Source organism: Callionymus lyra, chromosome 16 (assembly GCF_982586985.1).
Source record: "Callionymus lyra chromosome 16, fCalLyr1.hap1.1, whole genome shotgun sequence".
NCBI classification, from domain to species: domain Eukaryota; kingdom Metazoa; phylum Chordata; class Actinopteri; order Syngnathiformes; family Callionymidae; genus Callionymus; species Callionymus lyra.
The window spans coordinates 4,229,416-4,254,283 of NC_141833.1; the positions used below are offsets into that span (position 1 = coordinate 4,229,416).

Genomic DNA, 24,868 nt, shown 5'->3' on the forward strand with positions numbered 1-24,868 from the left:
GAAGACCGGATAAATCAAGGTCATTGTGCTCTGAAGAAAAAAAATTGATTTTCCATTTCCATGTGTGGAATCCAAAAGTGGAAAATCTTGGAGTTTTGTTCGTGAGTGAGGGGACGCTGGTTTAATAGGTCTATCTGAGAATCAGAGATGTCAGGCTATGTATCATCAAGGCTGGATTTTATGATACTGCTACTGACACCAGTTCCTGAAGGATCCTTTTTTGTATAATTTTTTACATAATTTCTAACAAATAAAAAAAATGACATTACATATACTAATAATCTTGAGTTGAATGTTTCGGCTTGGTAAATTACCACTTCAACCTGTTTACTTACAGAGAAAATGAACAACAAATAATTTCAAGTACAAAGGAACACTTGCTAACAAGCAACAAATGAATCAGATTTTCACTGCCTTTGTCACTTCTCAGTTTTTGCTTCAGAAAAATCCTCACATTATTATGTTTTGATCATACATAGTTATTGCATTGGTACTGTAAGATGATGCATGTTTTGATACTCTCAGCTTATTGGCCTCTGGGATGGATAAGCGGTGGAAAATGAAGAGTATGATAAAATTAAGGTATAATTCAGATAAAAAGCGATATTCAAGCTGAACCATTGAAGAAAGGAATCATGCTATAATTTTTATTAATCAGATACTTCAACAGTGCATGACCTGTATTACAATGTCAGAAAGTTATAACACAGCGCTACAGTCGGACATACCATGATCATCAAACCGACGATACACAGAGAATAGCCTACAGTGGTGAATGTTGTTGAGGGTCTATCAAAAGGAAACAAGAAGCTTAATAGCAACGAAATGCTTTTGACTCTTCAATGATGGGGAGGAGAACTTCACAGAGATGGAAACAACTAGCATCAGCGAGAACCTACATGAACTGTTAGTGCAACATAAACGACTTCTTACTGCTCACTCAGCTGCTTTTTGTCTTGTTGTTTTTATTTGTCTTCAGATTTCCATTAGCTAGGTGACCAAGGTCAACAAAACACAACAACGACAAATAGATAAAAAGGGACTTAATATATGTATATATCTGTTTCAACTTCTAAAGGTAACACATTACATTATGAAGAGGTAAAAGTTGCTTATATGATATATGTTTGTAAAGAACAAAATGTATCGGACCTTCATCTGCAAACTAGTTCGTTTCGCGCTGCATGTTCAATGTTAATTTTCAAATGTGTTCAGTCCTACATTTATCGGACATCTGTTGTCTGTTCGGATGGCGCTGAGCCAATGTGAGGGGGCAGCTTGCTCCCCACAGCTACACTGTCGAAGGCAGCACTAGCTGAGGATCAGACGTGTCGGTGTGAAATGCCAAAACCCTGGACAAGAAAAACAAATCTTCGCGTGTCTTAAGTTTTTTGACACATGGTTTCAAAATTGAAAAAAATAAAATGCTTTGTCAATTCTGAAATTAAGATTTGCAGATCTGTTGATGTGAAAGGGGCCTAAATATGAAAGATTACACATTCACACTGTAAAATGACTTCAACACAGTATTGTTTCCCCATCAGAGTTCTTCTAAAATGGCATATAGTGAAACACAATTTCTTCATTCTGAGTTGGTGTGGCGATAAAATAAGTAAAATACAATCAAAGCATTCAAGTGTCTGGTTCAGGTGCATATTTAGACAGACATTGTCTTTTGAGGCACTATTATATCAAAAGCGTTTTCCTTCGTACGTACTGTGACTCAGATTTAGAATGGCGGTGGACTTGGACCATGGGCTTTAACACCACCCTAAAGTGCCTTTACAAACCGCCAGACAAAAACGAGTAGTTAAGGTAAGTGGTGAAATGTTGGACCCGACACCTTCAACAGTGGGTGACATCAAACAATCCCTTAACTTAAAAAATAAAAACAAGGCACTTTTGTTTATATATAATGTGCTGCGGTGCCAGAAATGTACACAGACGTGTTTAACATCGGAGGTTTCGTATTTACACTGATCAGCCATAGTGATTGGCCCAGATCATATCTGGATACAGGGAGGGTTTGTCAATGGCTTTAAACCGCTGCATGTGTCATTCGACCTGGAAGCAGCTAGGACTACAATACACACACAAAAAGAATAGATTTTTATGTGACTTCTGAGTTAAAAAATGTCGATATTGTTCACCGTCTTAGAATTTCAATTTCAATTCTTCCAGCTACAAAGAAAATGCCTTGCAAAATGAAGACACTACACTTTCAGTTTTGTGTCCTGGTAAGGGACCTTAGTTCTTGCCATGAGCCAAACTCTTGTCATGAGTGTTGTTTTATTGATACTGTTGTATGCCTTTATAAGCCCATGTGAATTGAGCTTCTTGGCAGCGATGTCTTAATTCTTTTCTGGTTCTTGTTGTTTCAAGAGGACAAGAACAGTGTTAGACTGTGGATTAAATTTCATGGCTGATCAGTGTAAGTGCAAACATGGTAATGCTCCCAAAAACAACAACAAGAAAAATACAACGACATGGAAGAAGGATAGATGTACAGTGAAAAACTTTGGAATAACCCTTTGCAAGTTCTCCAATGTTTTCATCATCAACCTCTACAAATTGAAATGAAAGGAACACACACATCTGGATTACACTAAGACAAGAACATGCAGAATCTAAGTTGCTTGTAAACATGATTATAAGGCAATTACATATTAGCACACAGGCACAATTGGGACCAAAGAGCACTTGTTTTCCTTCACTGTGCTTTCATACTGTCAGGTAATTGTGGCTCCCACTCCTCTCCTCAATTCAGTTTCTTCGAGTGACCCCTGAATGTGTCCATGAGGTTGAAGGCTCCCATGTACTCACCTAGCATGACGGCTTGCTTTAGTGGGAGGATGCTGAAAAGTAGAAGAAGAAATAATCATGTAACAACAGCCAAAATACATTGAATAGTTATGTTTATTTTATTTCAACCTTCACTTCTTGTCCTTAACAGTTTCAGTAAATGCACAATTTTTTAAACAAAACCAAGATGATGTTCTATATTAACGGTTACTTTATGACAGCATGAGCATCGGTCATCCATTTAGACTGTTGCCAAACATGGCTAATAGCTTGTAGCAAAAGCCATAAAGTTTGGTTCAGTGCCCTCCTAAGTCAAGAATTATCATTATTTTCTCCTGTTAATTGAAACGGCAGCCTTCTGGGAATATTCTTCAGAAAGGGGCGGGGTCACACGTCAATACAGACAGGCGGGTCACGCACCACAGCAATGTTTCAATGGAAACCAACCATGAATAGCCACGGCAGTCGTTTTATTGCGGAAGAACAGAAATATCGAATTGTTTTTCTTCCTTCAATGAGCCTGTTAGCTGTACTTTGTGACTGTTGATGCAAGATTATCTGTGAGTTTAATGCCATTATCTTCAAATTATGCCATTACACAGACTAAATTACTATTTGTCCGCTTTTGTGGACAACTATAACCATGAGTGAGTTCCTCACGCTATTAAGCTGCTCAAAGAACAAACGTACCATTCAGTCTCCGATCAGTTGGCTACAGTACATCCATTCAATGAGCAAAATTATGCGAGAGTTGAGTATATAAAAATGTGTATGTGGTGCAAATGATTACCCTGAGTAAAAAAATAAGTAGATCAAGTAACTCTGAAAAGATGGTTAGCTTGTGACCTCTAGATTTCTAAACAGGGAGAAGGACTAAATGGATTCCTTATAAATCAGCTGACAACCAACAAACAAAGAAACCAAAAAAAAAATAAGGACATACAGTATATTATTAATATTTATGAACATTTTGAACCGTACAATTGGTGACATTATAAGCAGCAATAACTTGAATTATGTAAAATGGTAGATAAATCTGTGTTTCATCTACATAGCATTGGATAGATATGTTGTGTAGTGATGGGTGGATGAAGCTTCCACAAGCATTATTCTCAATTTCAGATCTCACTAGATGGCACTTACTGTATAATCTTTGGTTTTAAGTATTTTGATGAACTATCTTTATTTTAAAGCCAAGAACAGCATGTAATTCGAACACTGTTTCATGCTGTTATTTACCGGCCCCCCCAAATATAACAAATGTTCTTTAAACGACATCTCGGATCTGCTGGCGGATATTATGCCTGATAACGACCATGTTCTTATTGTTGGTGATTTTAATGTCCATGTGTGTTGCCCGGATAAGCCAATGGTGAAGGACTTATTAAGCCTTATTGACTCTTTTAATTCGGTTAAACCCCTGGTTCCACACGTCCTGCCAGGACATACTGAATGATGTGACTCTAACTGTGCAGCCAAAGGCCAAACCTGTGTCCTGGATTAACGACCGGACGCGTGCAGCCCGACAAGCGTGTCAACGGGCTGAGCGGAGGTGGAAGAAGGACCAGCTGCAGGTTACTTTCCAGACTTTAAAATGACTGGTATAGATACCAATCCATGGTAAAGGACTCAAAAGGGAACATTTGGCAGAGATTGTGGAGGCTCATCGCCACAATCCTTGTGTTAATTTAAAACAATAGACTGATGACTAAGAAGCTTCCCCAGAAACACGTAACAGCTTCCTGCACTTTTTTTATTGACAAGGTCATCTCCACCAGGGCTCTTATCTTGCCACCTGACTCTGCCACCTCCCCCTGCTCCTTATCCTAGCCTGGTTTTGCTAAAGAATTTCGAACCTGTGACTATGGAGTTTTTAAGTGATGCTGTACCTCCTCCCTTTTTTAAACAAGTCTTTCCAAGCATAGCGCAGTCGGTGTTGGCCATCATTAACAGCAGTCTGTGTTCTGGAGTTGTCCCATAGAACTTCAAGAATGCGGTAATTCAACATCTGCTAAATAAACCTGGTCTGGATAAGACGATATTGGCAAATTTCAAGCCCATTTCGAAGCTGCCCTTTTTGTCTAAGCTACTAGAAAAAGCTGCTAAAGCACCTTGTACCAATTGACCATGGTGTCATGGAAGTCTTTTAAACAGGTTTTGAAACTTAGCACAGCAGGGAATCTGCCTTATTAAAGGTTTTTAATGATATCCTCGTGGCAAATGAAGCTGGTAAAAATGTCATTCTTGTGTTGCTGGACCTGATAGCTGCTTTTTATACTTTGGACCACAATATTTTAATTGCACATCTACAGGACACAGTGGATATTGGTGGCAGTGCACTGGAGTGATTCAGGTCTTATATAACCGGTAGAATTATGTGTGTGCGCATAGGTTCTGCTGAGTCCTGTTCGGCTCAATTGTCACATGGGATCAATTCTAGGGCCCCTGATGTTTTCGTTGTATTTATTACCTTTGGGTTCCATCCTTCGAAGTCATAGTATTTTCTTCCACTGCTATGCTTATGACACAAATATATGCGCCACTCAAGAAAAACCATGCATTCACGCTCCAACCTCTCCTGCTGTGTCTCGAAGACACTAAAGCCTGGATTGCCATTAACTTTTTTAATTTTTCATGAAAGGAAAACAGAAGCAATGGTGTTTAGACCCCATGGTACCTTTAGCTCAATATATTAAGCCTTCAATACGTAACTTGGGTTTTAAGATGGACAGTGATTTTAAATTGGACAGGCAAAAAGCACCATAAGCACCATCTTGCAGGACAGCACTTTGAAACAGTAATCCATGCCTTCATCACAACCCGGCTGGATTACTGTAACGCACTTAATTTTGGAGTTGGCCAGTCGTCCCTCGCACGTCTCCAGTTAGTCCAAAATGCCGCTGCTTGGCTTTTAACTGAAACACGTAAGAGGGAGCACATAACTCCTGCCCTAGCCTCCCTCCACTGGCTGCCTGTGCATTTTAAAATTCTGTTTTTAAATATTTAAATGACCTCGCCCTGTTGTACCTCTCGGGGCTGCTCAACCATCATGCTTCTGCATGCTGCCTCAGGTCGGCTGATCAGCTGCTCCTAGTAGTGCCGAGGTCCGAGAGGAAACCCGGAGGTCACAGAGCTTTCTCTGTTGCTGGACCAACCTGCCCATGAGTGTCCGAGAGGCCTCCTCACTGTCCATTTTTAAATCTTCTTGTACAGTAGTTTTTATCAACTGCTGTTGGTTATAAAGTGCTTTATTACCCCATAACTCCCAGTCTGCAGTTTTTTGATGGACTAGAATCATGTTGATGGATAAAAAAAGGACAATTTGGAAACATAGTAGATTAAAAAAAAGATAAACAAGGTTATTTCTGAACTCAATGTCCATTTTTGTACATTTTTCTTCGATATGCACACCTCATATAAAAGTTGGATTTAATTCCATGCTTTATTGTAGTGTGTGAGGACTGAGGCAGTAGGTGGTTTATATCCACTAAAGAACATTAGAACAATAGACAAGCTTCACACTACAAAGCTAAAAAAAAAGGTGGAAAAACAATCAGCATAGAAAGAACTGGCTTTTTTGAGTGAAGTGCAATTTGAGTTTTACAGCACAGATTGACATCATAAAAATAAAGCGGATGATTGAAAAAGCTTGAGGTTAAGTGTTTTGTGTTTTTGAAAGCTGCCTACATCACTGTGTGTCATCATTGTTTAATTTAGGTCAATTGGTTGTGGCCATACTTAGATTTTAGGTTTGGAGAATAATTGTAAAAGAAGCACTGTGGAAAATCCCGGCAGCATTATTTTGGTGATGGTCTTCACTACATAACTTTTCCTGGACGAAAACATGTGTTTTCATATGTAGTACTGACAGACTTTTTGAATTCATTAGAATATAAAAACAGAAACTGACTCAACAAGAGCCTTTATTTTGTCTTATAAACAAACTCACATGCTGTTTGTTGCCACAGCAAGAGTGGCGTATATGTACTACCAGTCACATTCAAAGAAAGAATTTTTAAATCAACATTCATACACATTCCTACATAACATTATATGCCTTCAAAAAAGGATATTATGAACTGATGGACAGTCAAGAGTGTGTCACTTAAATGAACATGTTGTGTGAAATTACAAATGTGTGTTCTCAAGTTTAAAGACATCAATCAGGGAAGATGTCACTTTTCTCTGCGCTCTAGTATCTAATGTTTTATAGACATTTGTTAAAAAAAAGTTTAATTGTGCCAAGTTGAAACTCAAAGCTGCAAAGCTGTCAACGCATTGTCCCTGGCGATCAATAGAGAACAATACACCAATAAATGCTGTCCTCGGGCTGTCAAGACTGCTGACAACACAACAGAACCACAGACTTTGCTGCAGCTCTACAGCTTGCCTTTACATCATTCCAATGAAAATCCACTTAACTAGGCAATTTGTTCATCACCACTTATTCATAGAACAGTTGTTGAAATAAGGAGAACTTCGGAGAGAAAAATCATGCCTGGAACTCTAAGCTGTGCACATGAACCACTCTTTATATTATATATGTTTTAAATTAACTTAAATAAATCATCATCGACAATACTACAGAGAAGACTTCACTTGCTGGTTGGCAATGTAGTGGAAGCGACTTGGAGCATGAGGGTCACCTATGCTCAGCTTAGCTGGTGAGAACCCCAAATCCCCTTTTGATATTATTCAAACTGCTTATGTACATATAAAGAAAGCATCCTTATATTGTAGTGACCGTTAAATGAGGGAGACCAAAAAGAATTAAATAAACAACATAAATAAAATAAATGAAAATGATGGTTGACAGTTAAACATCTATTGACCTGGTCTATCGGTTTATAACCAGCAGAAGAGCTGCTCAGTCTTTAAACCCACAACAGCTCATAAATATAAAAGACGCCAATGGTTTTCCTGTTACCTGCTCCTTTGCCATCAGAGCGATCTGTGACGATTACTTTTCCAGGTACTTATAAGCGTCCGAGTGTGGTGAAAAATATGTGACTTGTTTAATCTTCAGGGTAAGGCATGATTGCTTTGAACCAAAGCACTCAGTTGCCGATAGATGATGGATGTTTTTTCCCTTCTCAGAAAAAAAATCAATTGGCCTGTAGAAAATGGCAGGCAGCGGAAATTGAAAGCCCCGGGTCCTTCTACCTTAACAGCATGTCCAGTACGATGTGAATATTTTAATGATGAGTTTCTATAAACAAGGGGAACCAATCAGGTTTCGCTCTGCTGCAAATCCCTCCATTATCTCAAGTTCACCAAATCATTGCATTTCCTAGTTTTTAGAATCTCATTTAATACTTATTGTTGTGGTTATTGCTTGACCTCTGCGATCTTTCAATAACATTATTTCAATTTCTTTCGATCAAATTCTTGGAGTTCGTGGCGGTCAGCTCTGAATTGAGTTTGGTGGACAGCTCCTTGCACAAAGGGCTCTATATGATTCCGGAGAGCATTTCAACTACCACCTCGAATAAAAACGTACATGTTATTGTCAAAGCAGGGAAGGTAAATACTTACTTTTTTAGGGCAACAATAAGGTAGATGCTCCTCGGCATCAATAGGAACACCTGGTCAGTCAGGACGGCATTTACGATCTTCTTGGCAACATAGTCTGGATCCAAAATGGGGAGCGTTCGAGGCCACCTGATCATGATGCAGATAGGGAAAGTCAGAAAATGCAAAACTTAAAGAAGACAAATTATTTTAGTGAACCATAGTAGAAAGAAGATTTCTGCAGAAAGATTTTTCTTTTTCTGTTCAGGAACTGTCAGGCTATGCCAAAGGTAGTTTAACGAGCCTCGGGTTACTTGAAAGCCGACAGAGGCTACTAAAGGTGTAAAAATAAAATGTCTATTGTCAGTTCAAGGTCTTAAGATGTCGGTTTGAAAGTCTGAAGAGCAGATCGTGACACACCAGGTGCTGTTTTGGCTTCAGGGGGATGAACGTGGCAGAAAGAAGGAAGGCACGAAACAAAGACAAGAGACAACATCACTTGTCAAATCAGTGTCCGGGTCTAACGTCTATAACAGCATAGACATCAGGAAGTCAAGTCCCAGGAGCTGGTGAACTATGTGTGAGGTGAAGTAGCTCAAATGGGGGGGGTGGTTTGTGAACAAAAGGTTGCAATTTTGATCCATTTGTGTCTTTGCGTCCCTGAGCAAACACTTTTCTTACTGATCCGGAACTTATCTGTGTGTAAGTGGGTGACTTATCATTGAATGGAAATCCCTAGATATGCAAGTTTTTTTCTGACATTTAATGTAACCTTTAATATATTTGGATGCCAAGACATAGCTTTTCTAGACACACCCTAGTTCCTTAAAAGAGTATCTGACGCTTTGACAGTAATATCAGAAGGAAATGAACCTACTTGGTTTGACACCCGTCAAACATTCCTGTGTTGATGAAATACGGGCAGACGATGGTGGTCTTGATACCATCTTTGCCAGTTGCCAAAAGTTCCAGACTCACAGATTCGGCGAAACCCACTGCGGCAAACTTACTGGCACAATAATCTAAATGGGGTCAGAGAAAAAGACAAGTTAAGGTGTAAGCTAATTATTTTAACACAGTGGATCGTTAAACACTATCTACAACATCAAGATAGATTTAAGGTCAATGTGAAACAGAATTATTAAGACCTCCACTAATGACTGAAAGACATACACAGTAAAAGCCCAGGACTTTTTTCTTAGTATTACAAATTAAACAAATGCAGAAGACAACCTTCTAATTGGTCACTGGTGTTTGTGTGTCTACTTGATGATTCTCTTCTATCACACATGGAGTAAATAAACCTAAACCATCCCCGGGCAACTATTTTAAGAGCAGTTTGCATAGCTGGTAATTATCCAAACTCATTCCAAGAACAGATTTGAATATGGCCTCTCACGATCATGAAGACATCATAATCATCGTAAAACTTTTCCGCTATATATCCCTCACAGTCTGAAATGTATACAAGTGGAGAGGAGAGTAAGGTCTGTTGCGCTGTTGTGGCTGCAGCTAATGGCAACACAAATCATTTGAGTCATCATTTGAAGGCCAAACACACAGTTGTAACCTGAGAAGGAAGCAGTTAAAGTTTCCTCCTCTACTGCCCCATACTCTGCAACCAATGGATATTAGATGGTGAAACCTTATTTTTACTAAACCAGGAGAGTGCTCGAAAATGTAAAAATAAAATTAGTTAGGGCTGTTTTTCAGAGTTCATTGTTGTGGTCAGAAGATCAGAAAGACAAGTAATATCCCCTTTGACAGGTCATTTCTAGAGTTTAATTTTTTTTAAAACATGTATCTGTGTATACCTGCTAGTCCATTGACTCCAACAAGTCCAGCAGAACTAGCAATACTGACCAAGTGGCCATGGTTATTGGCAATCATGGCTGGAAGGAAGGCCTTGTAGGTCTAAAGAAAGAGATTAAAACAAATTTGTTATTTATTGTATTTGAGCATCACAGCCACAAAACTGATCAGGAGATATGGCATATTTTAAAACATTTTGTAAAAGTGGGCATCATTATCCAAAATCAACCTGTAGTGAACCGCACCCTGAGCATGTTAGTGTGTGACTCACCCAGAAGTGAGCCATGGTGTTGACCTCAACGGTCTTCTCGATCAGTGAATCTGGAGAATCCATGAACTTCTTCCCCGTCACAATGCCAGCGTTATTCACCAAGATGCTGACGTCTCCCACCTCCCGTTTAACCTAAATTGGAGATGTGACAGATTTAGACGCTGATACTTTTAACGCTGATACTTTTAATTGACATTTTAATAAGCAAGCGATGAAGGTGACAGGTAATTCATCTGGGTAACTCCTGTGACACAAAGTTGCTGTCACAGAACAAAGTTCACAGAGATAAGAAGCCTCTTATCAGCCAAGTCAGTGGGTGACACAGATTAAGAGTGATCTTGAACCCATTATCATAAAAAGCACAAACAAAAAGTATTTTCTGGTTATTACTTTGATTATTATTATTATTTGTAGCTATTCTTTAATGTTTCTCTCTACTTGACAACTCAGAGAACTTTTGTTTCCATCATGGCTGAACTAACGAGAGAATGACCTGAAGCTCCAAGGAAGAGAAAACCAGAAAGGACCGGACAAAGCTTAAATGTTTAGTAAACAAAAGCAGATGCAAGTTGCGTCATGGAGAGCCTTTGGTTTTGAGAAAAATCGGCAAGTATACAAACGTTTTTAACAGTATAGGAGGTCAGAAACACATATATTCAATCTTATCTGATGCTGCTTAAATAAGAGGAAACATTTATCATATATATGATCATATATAATGGTTTTATTTTACATATGGTGTAAATAAACATTGATATGAAATTATTGGTAAAATATGGTTTAAATAAATTGTATTAATGGACAAAAAGTTGTAAATGGTATCATCACCAACGGGTTCAAACACATACATCAATGGTCACCTAATTGCAATATCCTGTTGTTACCACATAGACGTTTAAAAGATTGCTCTTTTGGGTGTTAGGGGTTCAAAACTTTTAGACTTGAACCAGACAGACCCATCAATTTCATCATATTTGATTTTTCCATGTATAAAACAACATTTAAAAGTTTAAGAGAAGGCTCTACATTTTGGCTCAAGATAAATGTAAACGTGTATTTCACCCTCAAAGAAAACATCTCTAACATATTTTCTAAAAACACCACTATATTTCTAATTCAACTGTTTGATCGATTTTGCAACTCGCTCTTTGCATGATAAACGCTGCAATAGCTTTATTGCTACTAACTTGACCGTGTTACACATTAAGTAAGAAAATAAAGCTGAATTACAACAGATATTATATACTCATTATGTTTTATACTCTGCATTTGTGTTTTTGTACTGTTTTAATGCTGTAATCCTTAACAAAATTTCATTATTGTGCATTCTTAATACTGCATAATGACAATAAAAACTCTTGAAACCTATGTCTATTGAGGGCACTTGAGTCAGCTTGGTTATCCACTCATGGGTACTTCAGCTAGTGTTATACATGAGAGAGCAGCAGACCTGATAAAATAATCTAAATCTGTATGCGTCCCACAGTGTGGACATGTGTAAACAATGAATTAAGAAAGACAAGAGAGAGACAAAAACATGCATGAATATTGAATTGTGTACCTGGTCAGCCACACTGTACACCGTATTTTTGTCACTACAGTCGCACAGATAGTAGTGAACTCTGCTGGCTCCACTTTGCTTGGCTAGCCTGGCGGTCTCCTTCATTCCCTCCTGGTTGATATCCCACAGTACTAAGACAGTACCGAGGGCAGCAAACTCCTGAGCCATAAGTCGGCCGATTCCACTACCGGCACCAGTGATGAGGACTATCTCTCCTGCCACATTTTTCTTCCTCATGGGTACAAAGCAGTAGATGAACGACTCCAAGTTGTACCAAAGGGAAAGAAGGAGGACCCTCAATGTGTCCAGGATGAAATTCATTTTGCCGATGGCTTGACGTCTGCAAAAGAGTGGCGACAAGAGGAAGGAAACCACTTGGTTAAATAGCAAGGCAGCCGCGTTTAAATATTAAACTGGACTCTTGACTCTGCATGGCACAGTGTGACCCATAACTTATCTGAAATTAGGGTGAAGGTTAAAGAAACACAGTCGACAAGAGGTTTTTTGAGGTGAAACTCCAAAACTTTTTTTCTATTGTTTGTTATTTTGATTTATTCATTTATGATACAAAAATACAACAAAAAAAAATCCCATGTTGTATTTACAACAATGGCAATACAAGTTTCTGATCATAAATCTATAATAAAACAATTATTAACACTTACATTTAAATTAAGGCAGCCATTCATTTTCAATTATATATATAGCATACCAACAAACTCTATACATCATTCATCACACGTAAAGTAGTGGATGGTTGTGTATTACACAATCATTACATCACGGTTAAAGGTGGATATTGTGTTGGCATTTATGATGCTCGAAAACGAGATTTCAGTTCAGTCGCCTATATCGTCTCTTATAGCTACTGCAGGGGGTTTAAGACAGGTTGCTAAAAAGCCAACATCTCTACTGATATCGTATCTCCGCTCACACCCCAGACCTTCGCACGAACACACACTTTCAATGATATGTTTTCACGGTGACCGTCTTGACGATCCAATGTGGTGATGCTAGGAGCAGACTCGGAACCTACCGTTGGTTCCAGAGATAAACTGGGCTCTGTCTGGGAGCAGGCTACTGGTCTTTAGCCGGTTGCGTGAGGAGCTGTGAAAGGTTATTACTCTGCAAACATGGCCCGCGGTGAGAACGAGCAGGATGTCCGTCACGTGGAAAACAAACCATGAAGCGACTGGCTCGCGCAAAGCATTGTGGGAGATGGAGTGCCAAGCGTGTGTCCGAGTGTAATTAGTAATCATAGAACTGTTATTATTGTATTACATATATAAGTTTTCCTCATTCTCCCTCCACTTTTTAGGCTTAATTAAAATAGCTCATTTGAAGAACTTTGCCGACGCAAACACGTCAAACTAGTTTTTGATTTTATTTTAAATAAACTAAAAATATATTTTAAGCTTCCAATATCTCTTGTTTTAGACAACATTAAGTTAAAGTTGTCTTTACTTACTTCAACTCCTGAACTAAAACCCAAACTTAAAAAAAATAATTAAATCAATTATATTAAACAACAGGGCAGTCACCATGAAAGTATATAAGGGGAACTTGGTAGAAAATATTATGAGTCATATTATTTTCGTTTTGAGAATAGCCAGAGTAAGTGACTTCCTCTTTGCCTCAACAGCATATAACTATTCATTCTGCCGCCTTGATTATTTTAGGATCAAGTTCTGACTGATGTTTTCAGTTATTTCCTGTTTAATTTTCACATTTTTCACAGTTGTCGCCTGTATTATTTGCCTGCCCTGTGGCAACACAAACAGATTATCTTGAACCAGTTGATTATGTAACTTGTGAAATGGTTTGAGCAATACCTTTGCTTGTCTGTTTCCACAGCTTTGTAATTACATTCTTGTTGTGCCTCATAATACATCCTTAAAATAAACTTTTTAGCCTTGTTGTAATTATTGAAAAAATCTTAAAAATAATTCTGGGAAGTTGGGCTTTATGGTCTTAACAAATACTCAACTAAACAGAGATTGTCATGGTGGATGTACTGTGTATTTGAATAAAGCTCCTGGCTGTTTCTTTCAGCTGCCAGGTGTGTAAACAAACCACACAACTACAGACAAATCGAGGCTTTTACAGGAAAATGTAAACATGTAAACGTTTTCATCTAGTTGTTATCAGAGAGGATTTGTTGTGCTCTTACGTTAGTTCTTTTATTATCAGGTGTGTTCTTATTTCTGTGGCAAAGGTTACCAACAGTGAAGCCCTAGAGGGCTCTCACCAGACAAAAGCGAGGGTGAGGTCCCTCCACTTTTTCTGACGAGGGGGGGATAAAAGGCACCTTTCCTTTGGGTTGAAAGTCAGGGCCAATGTCCTGCTAGTGTCAGAGTAGACAGTATGTTACTGTATTAACCCTTGTGTTATCTGTGGGCCCGGATGACCAGGTGGCTCGAAAACAAATGTGTTTTTGGTATCCCTTGTGTTGTCCTTGACCCAGAGATAACACAAGGGTAAATGAATCAGAATCATTAACATGAGGGTTGTGCTCAACATGCAAGAAGACAGTAAGACAATGGCAAAGGTTGCTTCTTCACAAGGATACTGTGTCGGTTGCCTTTTGTATTTTGTATTTTTGTTGCCTCTCCTTTCTTCTGTATTCATTGGATGCATTTTCATTAATGGCCCTGAAGTACCATTTAATTTTCTAGGGACAAGTTCTGTGTGGAACCCACATAGACAGTCAAAAAACAAGGCTTTTGTCCAATCCGGTTCAGTGCGAGGTTGGTTTTTGTTTTTGTTAACATAGCTACGACCCACTGCTGGGGCAACCATCTTGAAAAGGATTTCCATGGGGTGCCATCTTTTCCGGCATCATGGCTGAGCTTTTTGCTAGTTAACAGCCTTCATGAATTATGGTGTGAGTTAATTTTCTAAATTACAGTTTTTTTCTGTAAAGGATGATTTCTGTTATCTTCCCTTATCCTATGAAATCAATATGTTTGTTGTAAATTAAAGGGCAACTAATTTGTTGATTTAAGTGTTTCTTAAAACAATGCAAAATATGCTTACTGCCACTTAATGCCACTGATGACGCTTCGTGTTTCTGTAGATGAAATCTTCTTTACCATAACCACGTCCTCTCTGCTGTGTTGGGTATAACATGGTAGACTCGTTGTATAAACAAAGCGGGGCAGGATTACAGCTGGCTGGAGGATGAACAGGGTCGAACATCACATCGTAAAGGGCTTCATCTCGTAACCTCTTGTTCGTCGGGATTTCAGACGAGGGAGAACTTAGATTATAATATTTATATATAGAAAATAAAATCTCTGGTTAATACTATTCTAATGGCTGGGTTGGATCAAAATCTTTCGATATATTTCTTTTTCAGGAATAAGTTGATTTTGTCACACTAACTTCTATTTTGACATTTTGCTGCTCTAATCATGACATGTGATACAAAAGTATTGTGTTTCTGTAGAACCCAAATATAATGTTGGAATATTATGTGCAGGCCTTTTAAAGCCCTAAACCCCCTCATGCACCATGACTTATTCATGTTTACAACGAGCATCCCAACCACTGCAAAGTGACGAAACACATCCATCAACATGTTGTTTTAATAAATAAAATCATGAACATAATGAAAAATTGTCAGCCAAAATCAGTGTGATTATCTGAACAGCATGTTTTAATCATCAAGGGACCAGCACTTTGTACAGATGATGTGACGTAATCAGTAATTGAATTAAACAAGTTTTAACTACAGGGTGAAGAGTTGAAGCTGAGCTAGTCGGGTCAACCGGGCCTGTGGGGAGTCATCACCATAGCGTTCTAGTCCATGAAGCCACCGTATCTCTTCTGTAGCTCGCTGCCGTCCTCCCAAGCCCGTTTAAAGACCCCTCCGTTCTTACTGTTGTCCACGAGCCACTCTGGCCTCCCTACACGCCTCATGAAGCCTCCATACCTCTTTTTAAGCCCCCTTCCCAACACTGCCTCCAGCAAATCACTTTGTGCTACGTTACCATCTGCCCGACGCATGAACCCCCCGTATCTCTTCACTGCCTCACCTGACGGACCCCCTCCCTCATTGCTACGCTCTGTTGCGGCGTTGAGAATCTTTAGGATTTCCAGACGAATATTCTCCTCTTCTTCCTGGTTTCCAGCACTTTCGGGTGACCCTCCTTGAGAGGAACGTCGTGCCATGAAGCCGCCGTAACGTTTCATGAAGCCTCCGTACTTTTTGGTGAGCTGGTGATCTTCCAACGTGGAGTCTTGACCTTTGGCTTTAACACTGCTGGTCGCTTCCTCTCCGTGCTGCTGAAGTGGGTCTTCACTGAGAGGATAGGTGTCCTCATCCCCCATTAGGATTTCCTTACAAAGGCGGAGCTTCTGGCTGTCCAGCCCACCATCACACTCAAGTGAGCATGACTGAAAGAGAAAGGTTTAGCAGGTATGTCAATTTCAGAGCAGTGTTCACATAATAAAAGCATCACGGTTTCATGGGTGGACTGTGAAAGTCAATTCAAACTAAACCATGGTCAGGTTCAAACCTTAAGTCACATTGAAATGTTGTCTAAATTGACATTTTCTCTTATATTCATATTAATTATGTTCATTTTTATTCCGTTACATCAGGAGTCCACAACCTTTTTTGCACCGTGGACCAGTTTAAAGTGGGCATTATTTTTCATGGACCGACCTTTATATAAAAAAAAAATGTCCCACTGGTTTACATTTTTAGTAAACTTGACTAAAAGCATGCTTATGTTACTTCTGAGAAAATACCATCTTATTCCAAAACAAATCACCCTTAAGACAGTAAAGTCCATGGTATATTGCATGCTATTGCATAGTTGTATGAAAAACAAAGAGATATTCATTCATTTATTTTCTACCGCTTTATCCCTTAAAAGGGTCGTGGGAAGACTGGAGCCTATCCCAGTATCATAGGGCAAGAGGCAGGGGGACACCCTGGACAGGACACCAGTCTGTCGCAGGGCACGAAAAGAGAGACAACCATGCACACACTCAATATGATAACATATGAAAATATAAACATAAACAAAAAAGAAATGCAAGAAGGGATCAAAATGAAATAATGCAGAACAATCAGCACTAAACAGATTCTTATGATTTTTTGGAATCGCCAGTTTACCATCTTGGAAATTAAGTCTCAGCATCGCGGGAAATGGAATGTTTGGGGCAACCTGTGTTCACAGGAATTGTGTTTTGAAAAGCTCTTAATGTAAATAATATAAGTTTTAAATGATCATATTTACTGGAGTGGAAGACCATCAATCTTTACTATTATTATTATATCTTAAGCATGTGTGATTGTTTCCAGAGACTCCATGAGTTCACATTCATGTCATAATCAGAGTGAATCATTCTTTCTTGTCCAACATTGCACCAAGACACAGTGAGAGTGTAGGGGGGGCAGCCAAGCAGTCTCTCAGCGGGAGATCAAAATCCACTATTTGTTGAATGTGTTCTAATGGAATGGCAGCATTTTTCTTTTTTCAGTGTGAAAGAGTGTTATCACCCTTTTTCCCTTTCTCCTCATCATTATCATTCTCCGACCCCGTCTACTCCTCTAATCTTTCAAATCTGTTTTCTGGCTGCACAGAGGATTACTTCGTTTTACTCAACGACTCCACCACATGGGTGTTGGTTCTGTTCTTCTGTCCACACACAAACACAAGTAGACACACACAAATCACAGTTAAGATGAGATGATTAAACATCTGAGCTATAACTAGTATTACTTGATACTGTTCATTAAATATACTTAAAGTAGCGGACTCGTCTCTGATGGTCAGTAACTGAAGCGAGACAGCTGAAACAGAAATCTCTGCTCATCCTAACCCCCCAAAATACACACCAATGACACACTACATGGTGCTGCGTACCACGTACTGACACAGTCTCACACACACAGCTTATAACACGAGTTATGTCTATGCAGATTTTCTACTATCACGAGTCACAGGAGAGTCTCCGGTACATAATCCTACATTTCCTACATGATTTTAAAGAGTTTGTACCATTTATTAATTCAGAATTGTATATATCTAAACAGCTAAGGCTAAACAAACAACAGCACACAATGAACTGTATTTAGCACAGTTGCCAGATTTATAAATTAATATGTTATTAAGTGTTAAAATTATTGTAATTATTCCACAACAAAGTCAAGTTTGTGTGCATACAGAATATAACCTTTATTTTTCAATGGAAGAAATGTGTCGATCCATCTCTATAAGACGAAATAACAACGTTTCCACTGATTATTGAGGGAGATAAGGTTTATATATTTAATGTTTGAAGCTGAAATGTCTCTCAATTCTGCCCAGTCTTTTGAACACCTTCTTATAGATCTTCCAAAAACCCTGCAGATAGCAGACGGTGCAGAGGAAAATAATGCCATATTGGATCAGATTAGGTTGACTAGTAACTATAACTAGAGGTGGGTTGAACTTTTTAACAATAGCAACAGAGTTAATGGGTCTATTCAGCGACACAATAAACAATTTGGCCCAAGATACACGTTGTATTACTGTTTTAAAATGGAGCGTGTAGTTTATAAAAAGAATTTCCAATCATCGCCTATAGATGGCGTGGTTTTGTGCCGGGAATCCATTTTGTGCCAGGATAAGGTGTTGAGTCATGAATACCTCTGGCACAAATCTACTGACCACCACTCAAATTTGCAGTGCTGCTATTTTTTTGGTGACTTTATTTCAATCTTTAAAAAATGAAACAATGTTAAAAAAATATTCAAGTGTAAACAATTAAATGTTAAAAGCCTGAAACATCAACAGAAGTGATAATAAAAGTATCTAAAAGTTATTTAGACACACTTGTGTTAGAAATTCAGATTCAAATACATTAACTTTTATTTCCCTTGGTTGACTAGATGCTAACACAGACTTTTTTTTTTATAAAATAATACATTTAAATTAAAAATTGTAATTGATTCTTTTTACACAATGAATTTTACTCTGATTTATTTTTACATTGAAAAAAAAATAGTCAGTAAAAAAAAATATTTTCTTGAAATTTGGTTTTTAAATTCCAATTTTAATGCTGTAAAAATTCAGGGTTATAAATTCTAATTCTAATGTCTTTGTATTTTTTATATTTTGTTATAAATATATACAGTATTTTAAAATAAAAATAAAGTTTTCTTATTTAATTAAGATTTGATTTTGTTTAAAAAGTTACATTAAAATAAATATATATTTAAATTTATGATTGTCTGATGTTTTTAAACATATTCAAACCATCAAATACTAAATAATTTTAGTATTCAATTTTTTAAATTTTTTTTTAGTAAATGGAGGCGAGGACTGTGTGAGCAGTAGGTGTCACTGGAGTACACGTTCCTCTATCCCTACTGAGTGTTACGTGGAGTAAAGAGATCACCGAGCTTAAAGCCACTGGAGACCCCCTCTCCGGCTCAAATCTACTCCTGGAGACTTGTCCGTCTGCTTCTGAAACCCAGATCATTTCTCATTGAAAGCTGTTCATTAAATTCTACTTAAAGGGGACCACATCAATCTGCTGTTGACATACAAGAAGACACACTGTAGACCATCACTCGCAACTCATCCCTCCCCCACTAACACAATATTCCAACTGCAGGCCACTTATCCATTCACTTAACGTGACCTCAAAGGTTAGTGAGTGATGGGAGATCCAACAGCACAATCCGCTCCCAACCTCATATGTGACATTGGATTTCATTTATTGGAATTGTCAGAAAATCCTGTTGGGTGCCACAGCAGAGCGATCTTGCTGAGCTTTTAGAGCTGCAGGCTGATGAAGAGAGAATTAATGGACAGGAAAATTGAATATTGGCACCCCGAGGCCTGAGAAGGTTGAGAGCGGCAGGGGCCTTAACTGGCTTTGACAGGACGTGAACAAAACGAAATAACTGGGAGATATTGAACAGTCAATGTAAAAACGTTTCTTGAAAGAATAGAGTGTGTTATTTATTACAGTTATTGATTCAAGCTGTTACGAAGGTAGGTGGAAGCTTTACTCCAGAGGTGTCAAATAAATCTTTTAAGGGGCCAAACAAATGCATATTTACTAAGTTGTCTGTAACAGGAAGTATGATTCAGATCGGGATATTTTCTTTGTATTCTTTAAATACTCAATATATCTTAATTATCTATGTGTTTGTCCTCCTTCACCAAACACTCCCACCAGTGAATTTGTAACAAGTTTTTACAGAATCAATATATTGAATTGTAAAAAAAAAAACATGAAAGAAAGAAATTAAGTCTAAAATCAATGTAAAAATATTCATTGTAAACTATTTAATGTAAAAAAAACTGCAATGATATAGGTGCATAAAAATAAACGTTTTTTTCTGGTCTGGTTTTGATACTGTAAAATTGTGTTAAGAATGTATATAATATATATTAATTTACTTCCACAACAACAGTCTTTTTCAAAGAATTATTTTTTACATAAATTATTTCATTTTGAATCTTTTTGCATTACTTTTTAAATTTTAAAAGATTTACATTGAATTTCTAAGACGGAAAAATCCTTTCTTTCTACATCAGTTTAACTCTTATTGGAAGTCTCTATATAATTGTTGACAATTCCATTATCTCTGTTCCGAATCCTATTTATATCACATTTTATAAATACTACAACATGAGCTTTAATGTACGTTAATTTTGAGACAACCATAAGATGACATCACAGACCAGTTTTTTCCTCCCCCGGGGACTTATATTCCACACATGTGCTATATTCCATGATGCTATTTTATTGCCAAGTATATAGTATTTAGAAATATACGAATTAATAAAGTCATAAAATCATTTTATGTTATATTTAAATTCCCGATTTTGTTCCCTAAAATACAATTTTTATGTGCCATAACATGACCTGTAGACATATTACAAGTTATCTATAATGATGTTTGTTTTTGAAAACCAGAACACCTGCAGGAAAGTCAATGGTAAAGAAGTATAATAAGTATAATAGATATTTTATCGAAGAAAATTAAATACATTTATGATATAATGTAGCTTGTCGGCAGTTTTATTGTTGGTGCAGTCTGTTAAACCATCAGATGTGACAACAAAAGTCAAGAACTAACAATTAAAAGTGATCTTACCAAGGCGGAGAGTCTGGAGTCCTGTCCCAGCAGATGGTACACGCACAGTGCGCATTCCTTCCCACAGTCGCTCCCAGCAACCAGCGACACGCACGCGCTCAGCAGCATCATCCACACGCAGCTGCCGTGTATGGCGGCCATGGGCTGTAGAGATGGAACAGAAAATGAGAAAAAAGTTAAGTATTTAAATACAAAATGTGCGACTTCTTTTAATCTGAAGTACTTTTAACCAATTTAATAGTTAAAATAGGTAGTAAAATAGATGAAATAGAATCCTTCTAGGTGTTGTAAAAGTGAGAAGTTTATCTCTTTTCTTCTTCACCTCTATCTTTTGTGCAGTAGCGTTGATCCTTCCGTGGGTTTTTCTCACTCGTACGAGCCTCCTGGACCACCAGTGCGTCTGCTTTAATATGAGCGCGGTGGGTAGAGTAGGGAGCGCTCAGCCAATCAGAGAACGAGCAGGTCCCCCTTCACTCACACGCACACACACGCACACTATTTCTCCGTGGCTCACTCCCACGCCTATGATACCCACAGAGACACGATGCCCTGGACCGGTACTGAGCTGGTCAAGTCGTAGTGGAGCCTCGAAGTGTTGAACCTCTTCCCCCCGCACCGTGCTTTAAGTAGTTTGTGTTTACGTCATCAGCGCACCGGGTGAGAGAAAATAACTGGTGATGTATTCGTGGACGTCAACACAATTTAAGTGGTTTTTAAATTGTACTTTACAATATAAGCAGAGGACAGTGATCCATTCAATTCGGGTGGTGATTTCCTTCCGATTACTTTTTTTGCCCCGGTTTTCTCATGGATGTCTCAATATATGTATTTGGTGTCTGATTTTGAATTACTGTGTATTCAATGAAAATGATAATAATAATAATAATAATAATAATAATAATAATAATAATAACAACAATAACAACAGTCGCCCTTTACAGCACATAAGGAAAGAGTACAGATTAAAATGCAACAGTAAAGATAATTAAAAGTTGTCTTTGATGGAGGGTGATTTTCGAGGCAGTTGAAGTTAACAGAGGCGTTTGAGGGTAAATACCGATTTACACACACAAAGCTTCTATTAGAAATAACAGACCCCCTATAGTTAGTAATTAAGTAAATCAAAACATTTTTACGTAACAGAGATTAATATATATGTTTCTTAATTCATCCCTCTTGTTCCGAGGCGGGTTACAGGGGGAAGCTTTCAAAACCTATTACAGATTTTCTGGGTGAAAGAATCCCAGGCAAAGCAGGAGACGAAGCCTCTCCAGTTGGACATACCCGGACCGGATACCTCAACTGGCTTCTCTCGATTTGAAGTAGCACATGTACTACTTTGAGCCCCTCCTAAATTACTGTTATTCTCACCTTATCTCTAAAAGTGAGAGTCTAGACAATCTGTGGAGATAAATATGTTTATTAAAACTCTTCACTGGCTTCCAGTTTCTTTCAGAATAAACTTTAAAATTCTGGTTCTTACTTTAAGAGCTATTCATGGTCAGACTCCTCCTTACATCAGTGATCTGATCCAGCCTTACACCCCAGCTCGGGCTCTGAGGTCTGTGGATCAGAATCTACTGATGGTTCCACGCACACGGTTCAGGACCAGAGAAGAGAAATCCTTCCAGGTTGTTGCTCCTAAGCTTTGGAACGATCTTTGTGCTTGATGGATCTACTGACTCCTTCAAGAAACATCTTAGGACGTTTTTATTCCTGCAGGCTTTTCCTTGATTTTCTGGAACTCCTGTTGTGTTCTCGGTGTTATCTTGACCTTTAAAGTACATACTTTATTTAATATTGTTTTGATTAATTAAGCGCTTTGTGACCCTGGTCTGGAAAAGCACTGCAGAGAGTGGTGACCACCCCCCCCCCCATCCAGGACGTGGCAAAAACACGCTGTCTGAACAGAGCCCACAGAATTCTGTCTGACCCACACAACCCCTCTATGGACTTTTCTCTCTCCTGGCGTCTGGCAGAAGGTTCCGCAGCATCCGCTGCAGAACAGAAAGTTTAGAAACAGCTTCTTTCCTCTGGCCATCAGACTGTTGAATGAAATATGACTTGAGCTATGCACTATTTAAAATATGATGTATTTATTCTATTTATAACATATTGCACTATTTTTAACTTATTTATATTTATATTTATACTTTTTATATATACATTAATTCTGCTGTGTTTTAACGGTTGCTAAGCAACGAAATTTCATTGCCAGTTTCACTGCTGTGTTTTCTGTGCAATGACAATATAAGAAAGTCTAAAGTAACTTTATTCATGCATTTATACATTTTGTCTTTTATTTATTTTTGACATTTTGTTGTATGCAAATTAAAGCGGGATTATGATAATGATTTATGATCAGCGCTGGTATAGATGTAGAATTAGATGAGATCACAGTCCAGCAAATATTGTGTTTAATGTGTTTGGTTGTACCGCGTTTACGTTTGTGTCCTGTTAACTATGTTGTTCTTGAGTACACGAGTTACTCATTTCCTGGACAGCTGGGTGAGCAAACGACAATGTCATTTCTCTCTTCAAGACCAACAAATCGTATAAATACTCAGGTAGTACATTCTTCACAATAAACTCTCTGGTGTCAATTGTGTGAGAACATAAACACTGGATGCCACATGAAGAAAGAAGCCTATTATTCAACGTTATTCCTCATAACAATGTCTCTAATTGTTGCTAATTTCAAAATGTATAAATTGCTGCATTACAATAATAATAAAAAACACAAATCTTAAAAAACATAAACATTAACAGGGGATTCGAACACAGAGTTCCGGATCCAGAGGGCCAGCGCTCTAAGATAAAGTCACAAATATCTCGCCCCCCCCCATTTAAAATATGTATATGTATGAGGCCATAGATTTTACTGTAGAAAAAACATGTTCATTTTTTATTTATTACATTGTACGTCCTACTTCTGCAACCATAGCATTTAATGACTTTTGCCACGGCACCCCATGACCTCAACGATCATGTGATATGCCAGGAAAGGGAGAGTTGATATTAAAGCTAACGCTCATGCTAATCATTAGATATTAGTAAAAGATAATGAAGAACACAACTTGTAGCCACTACCACAGGCATTCAATATCTATTGCAATCTGTGTCAGATTGTGATTTGATCAATCTCACATCCATGTGATCACACACTGATACACCATTGATCAATAATCGATCATCAATCACGCCTGTGGATTGCGGTATAGATGGTGGATCTTGCAAGCCTGGAGCTTTTCATGTGCTTTAAAATTAAGTTCTGCAATATCAAGTGCTAAAAAATTAGGTTGAACTGAATTGTAAAAAAGCCTGGACGGCTATAAAGAAGAGAAAGCTGTATTCACGATATACAAAAAAAAGGATCCTGGTTTATATGATCAAGGATGGGAGATTGTGATGTGTTATTGAGTGAAGAGATAGTAGGTGAAAGTGAGAACAGCTCATGGCAACAGGCATGACAATTGGTCCACATCAACATCCCAGAATCAGGAGATTCGAGAAAAGGCTGAGTGATGAAAAGTGATGAGCGTTCCGGTGATGATTTGAAGAACAAGTGAAGTGAGATGCTCGGAAATGCTGTAACTCTGGAGGCAAATAATCAATCGGTGAGCAGCAGTTTGGATTCATCTCAGGATATCCCATTTTACCTCGAGGAATATAATCAGAGTAAGAAGGAGTTTCACTTTGTCTTTATTGATGTTTCCTGATGATATTGTGGATCATAGTGAGAGAAAGGTGGCGGTTTATGAGAAGACAGAAAATTTAGAGGAAGCAGGTTAGAGTTTGTTTG

At 38.1% G+C, this 24,868-nt stretch overlaps 2 protein-coding genes across 3 annotated transcripts; both read right to left on the reverse strand.

Moving 5' to 3' along the window:
- Positions 1-633: 633 nt before the first annotated feature.
- On the reverse strand, positions 634-13,126 carry sdr16c5a (short chain dehydrogenase/reductase family 16C, member 5a). Of its 2 annotated transcripts, none has more exons than XM_087811628.1 (7): positions 12,994-13,126; positions 11,958-12,297; positions 10,397-10,528; positions 10,128-10,227; positions 9,191-9,335; positions 8,338-8,463; positions 634-2,855 (listed from the first exon to the last, which is right to left on the reverse strand). In XM_087811628.1, exons 2-7 carry the CDS (start codon positions 12,276-12,278, stop codon positions 2,759-2,761), a joined length of 921 nt encoding a protein of 306 aa, XP_087667754.1. In that variant the 5' UTR covers positions 12,279-12,297; positions 12,994-13,126; the 3' UTR covers positions 634-2,758. The 2 variants fall into 2 exon arrangements, with proteins under 2 accessions (XP_087667754.1, XP_087667753.1); XM_087811627.1 differs by having other exon boundaries at positions 12,945-13,094.
- A 2,468-nt stretch (positions 13,127-15,594) lies between these two features.
- Positions 15,595-21,625, reverse strand: penka (proenkephalin a). Its single transcript, XM_087811157.1, has 3 exons — positions 21,389-21,625; positions 21,067-21,210; positions 15,595-16,355 (listed from the first exon to the last, which is right to left on the reverse strand). The coding sequence occupies exons 2-3, from the start codon at positions 21,205-21,207 to the stop codon at positions 15,759-15,761; spliced, it is 738 nt and encodes a 245-aa protein (XP_087667283.1). The 5' UTR covers positions 21,208-21,210; positions 21,389-21,625; the 3' UTR covers positions 15,595-15,758.
- Between the last annotated feature and the right edge of the window lie 3,243 nt (positions 21,626-24,868).

Coding starts and splice junctions, on each gene's coding strand:
- sdr16c5a (XM_087811628.1), bottom strand. CDS start 12,278: ATGAATTTCATCCTGGACACATTGAGGGTCCTCCTTCTTTCCCTTTGG. Junction 9,336..10,127: donor TGGAGTCAATGGACTAGCAG/GTATACACAGAT, acceptor GACCCCATTTAG/ATTATTGTGCCAGTAAGTTT. Junction 2,856..8,337: donor CTTATTGTTGCCCTAAAAAA/GTAAGTATTTAC, acceptor TCTACTTTTCAG/CATCCTCCCACTAAAGCAAG.
- penka (XM_087811157.1), bottom strand. CDS start 21,207: ATGGCCGCCATACACGGCAGCTGCGTGTGGATGATGCTGCTGAGCGCG. Junction 16,356..21,066: donor ACTCCAGACTCTCCGCCTTG/GTAAGATCACTT, acceptor TTTCTCTTTCAG/TCATGCTCACTTGAGTGTGA.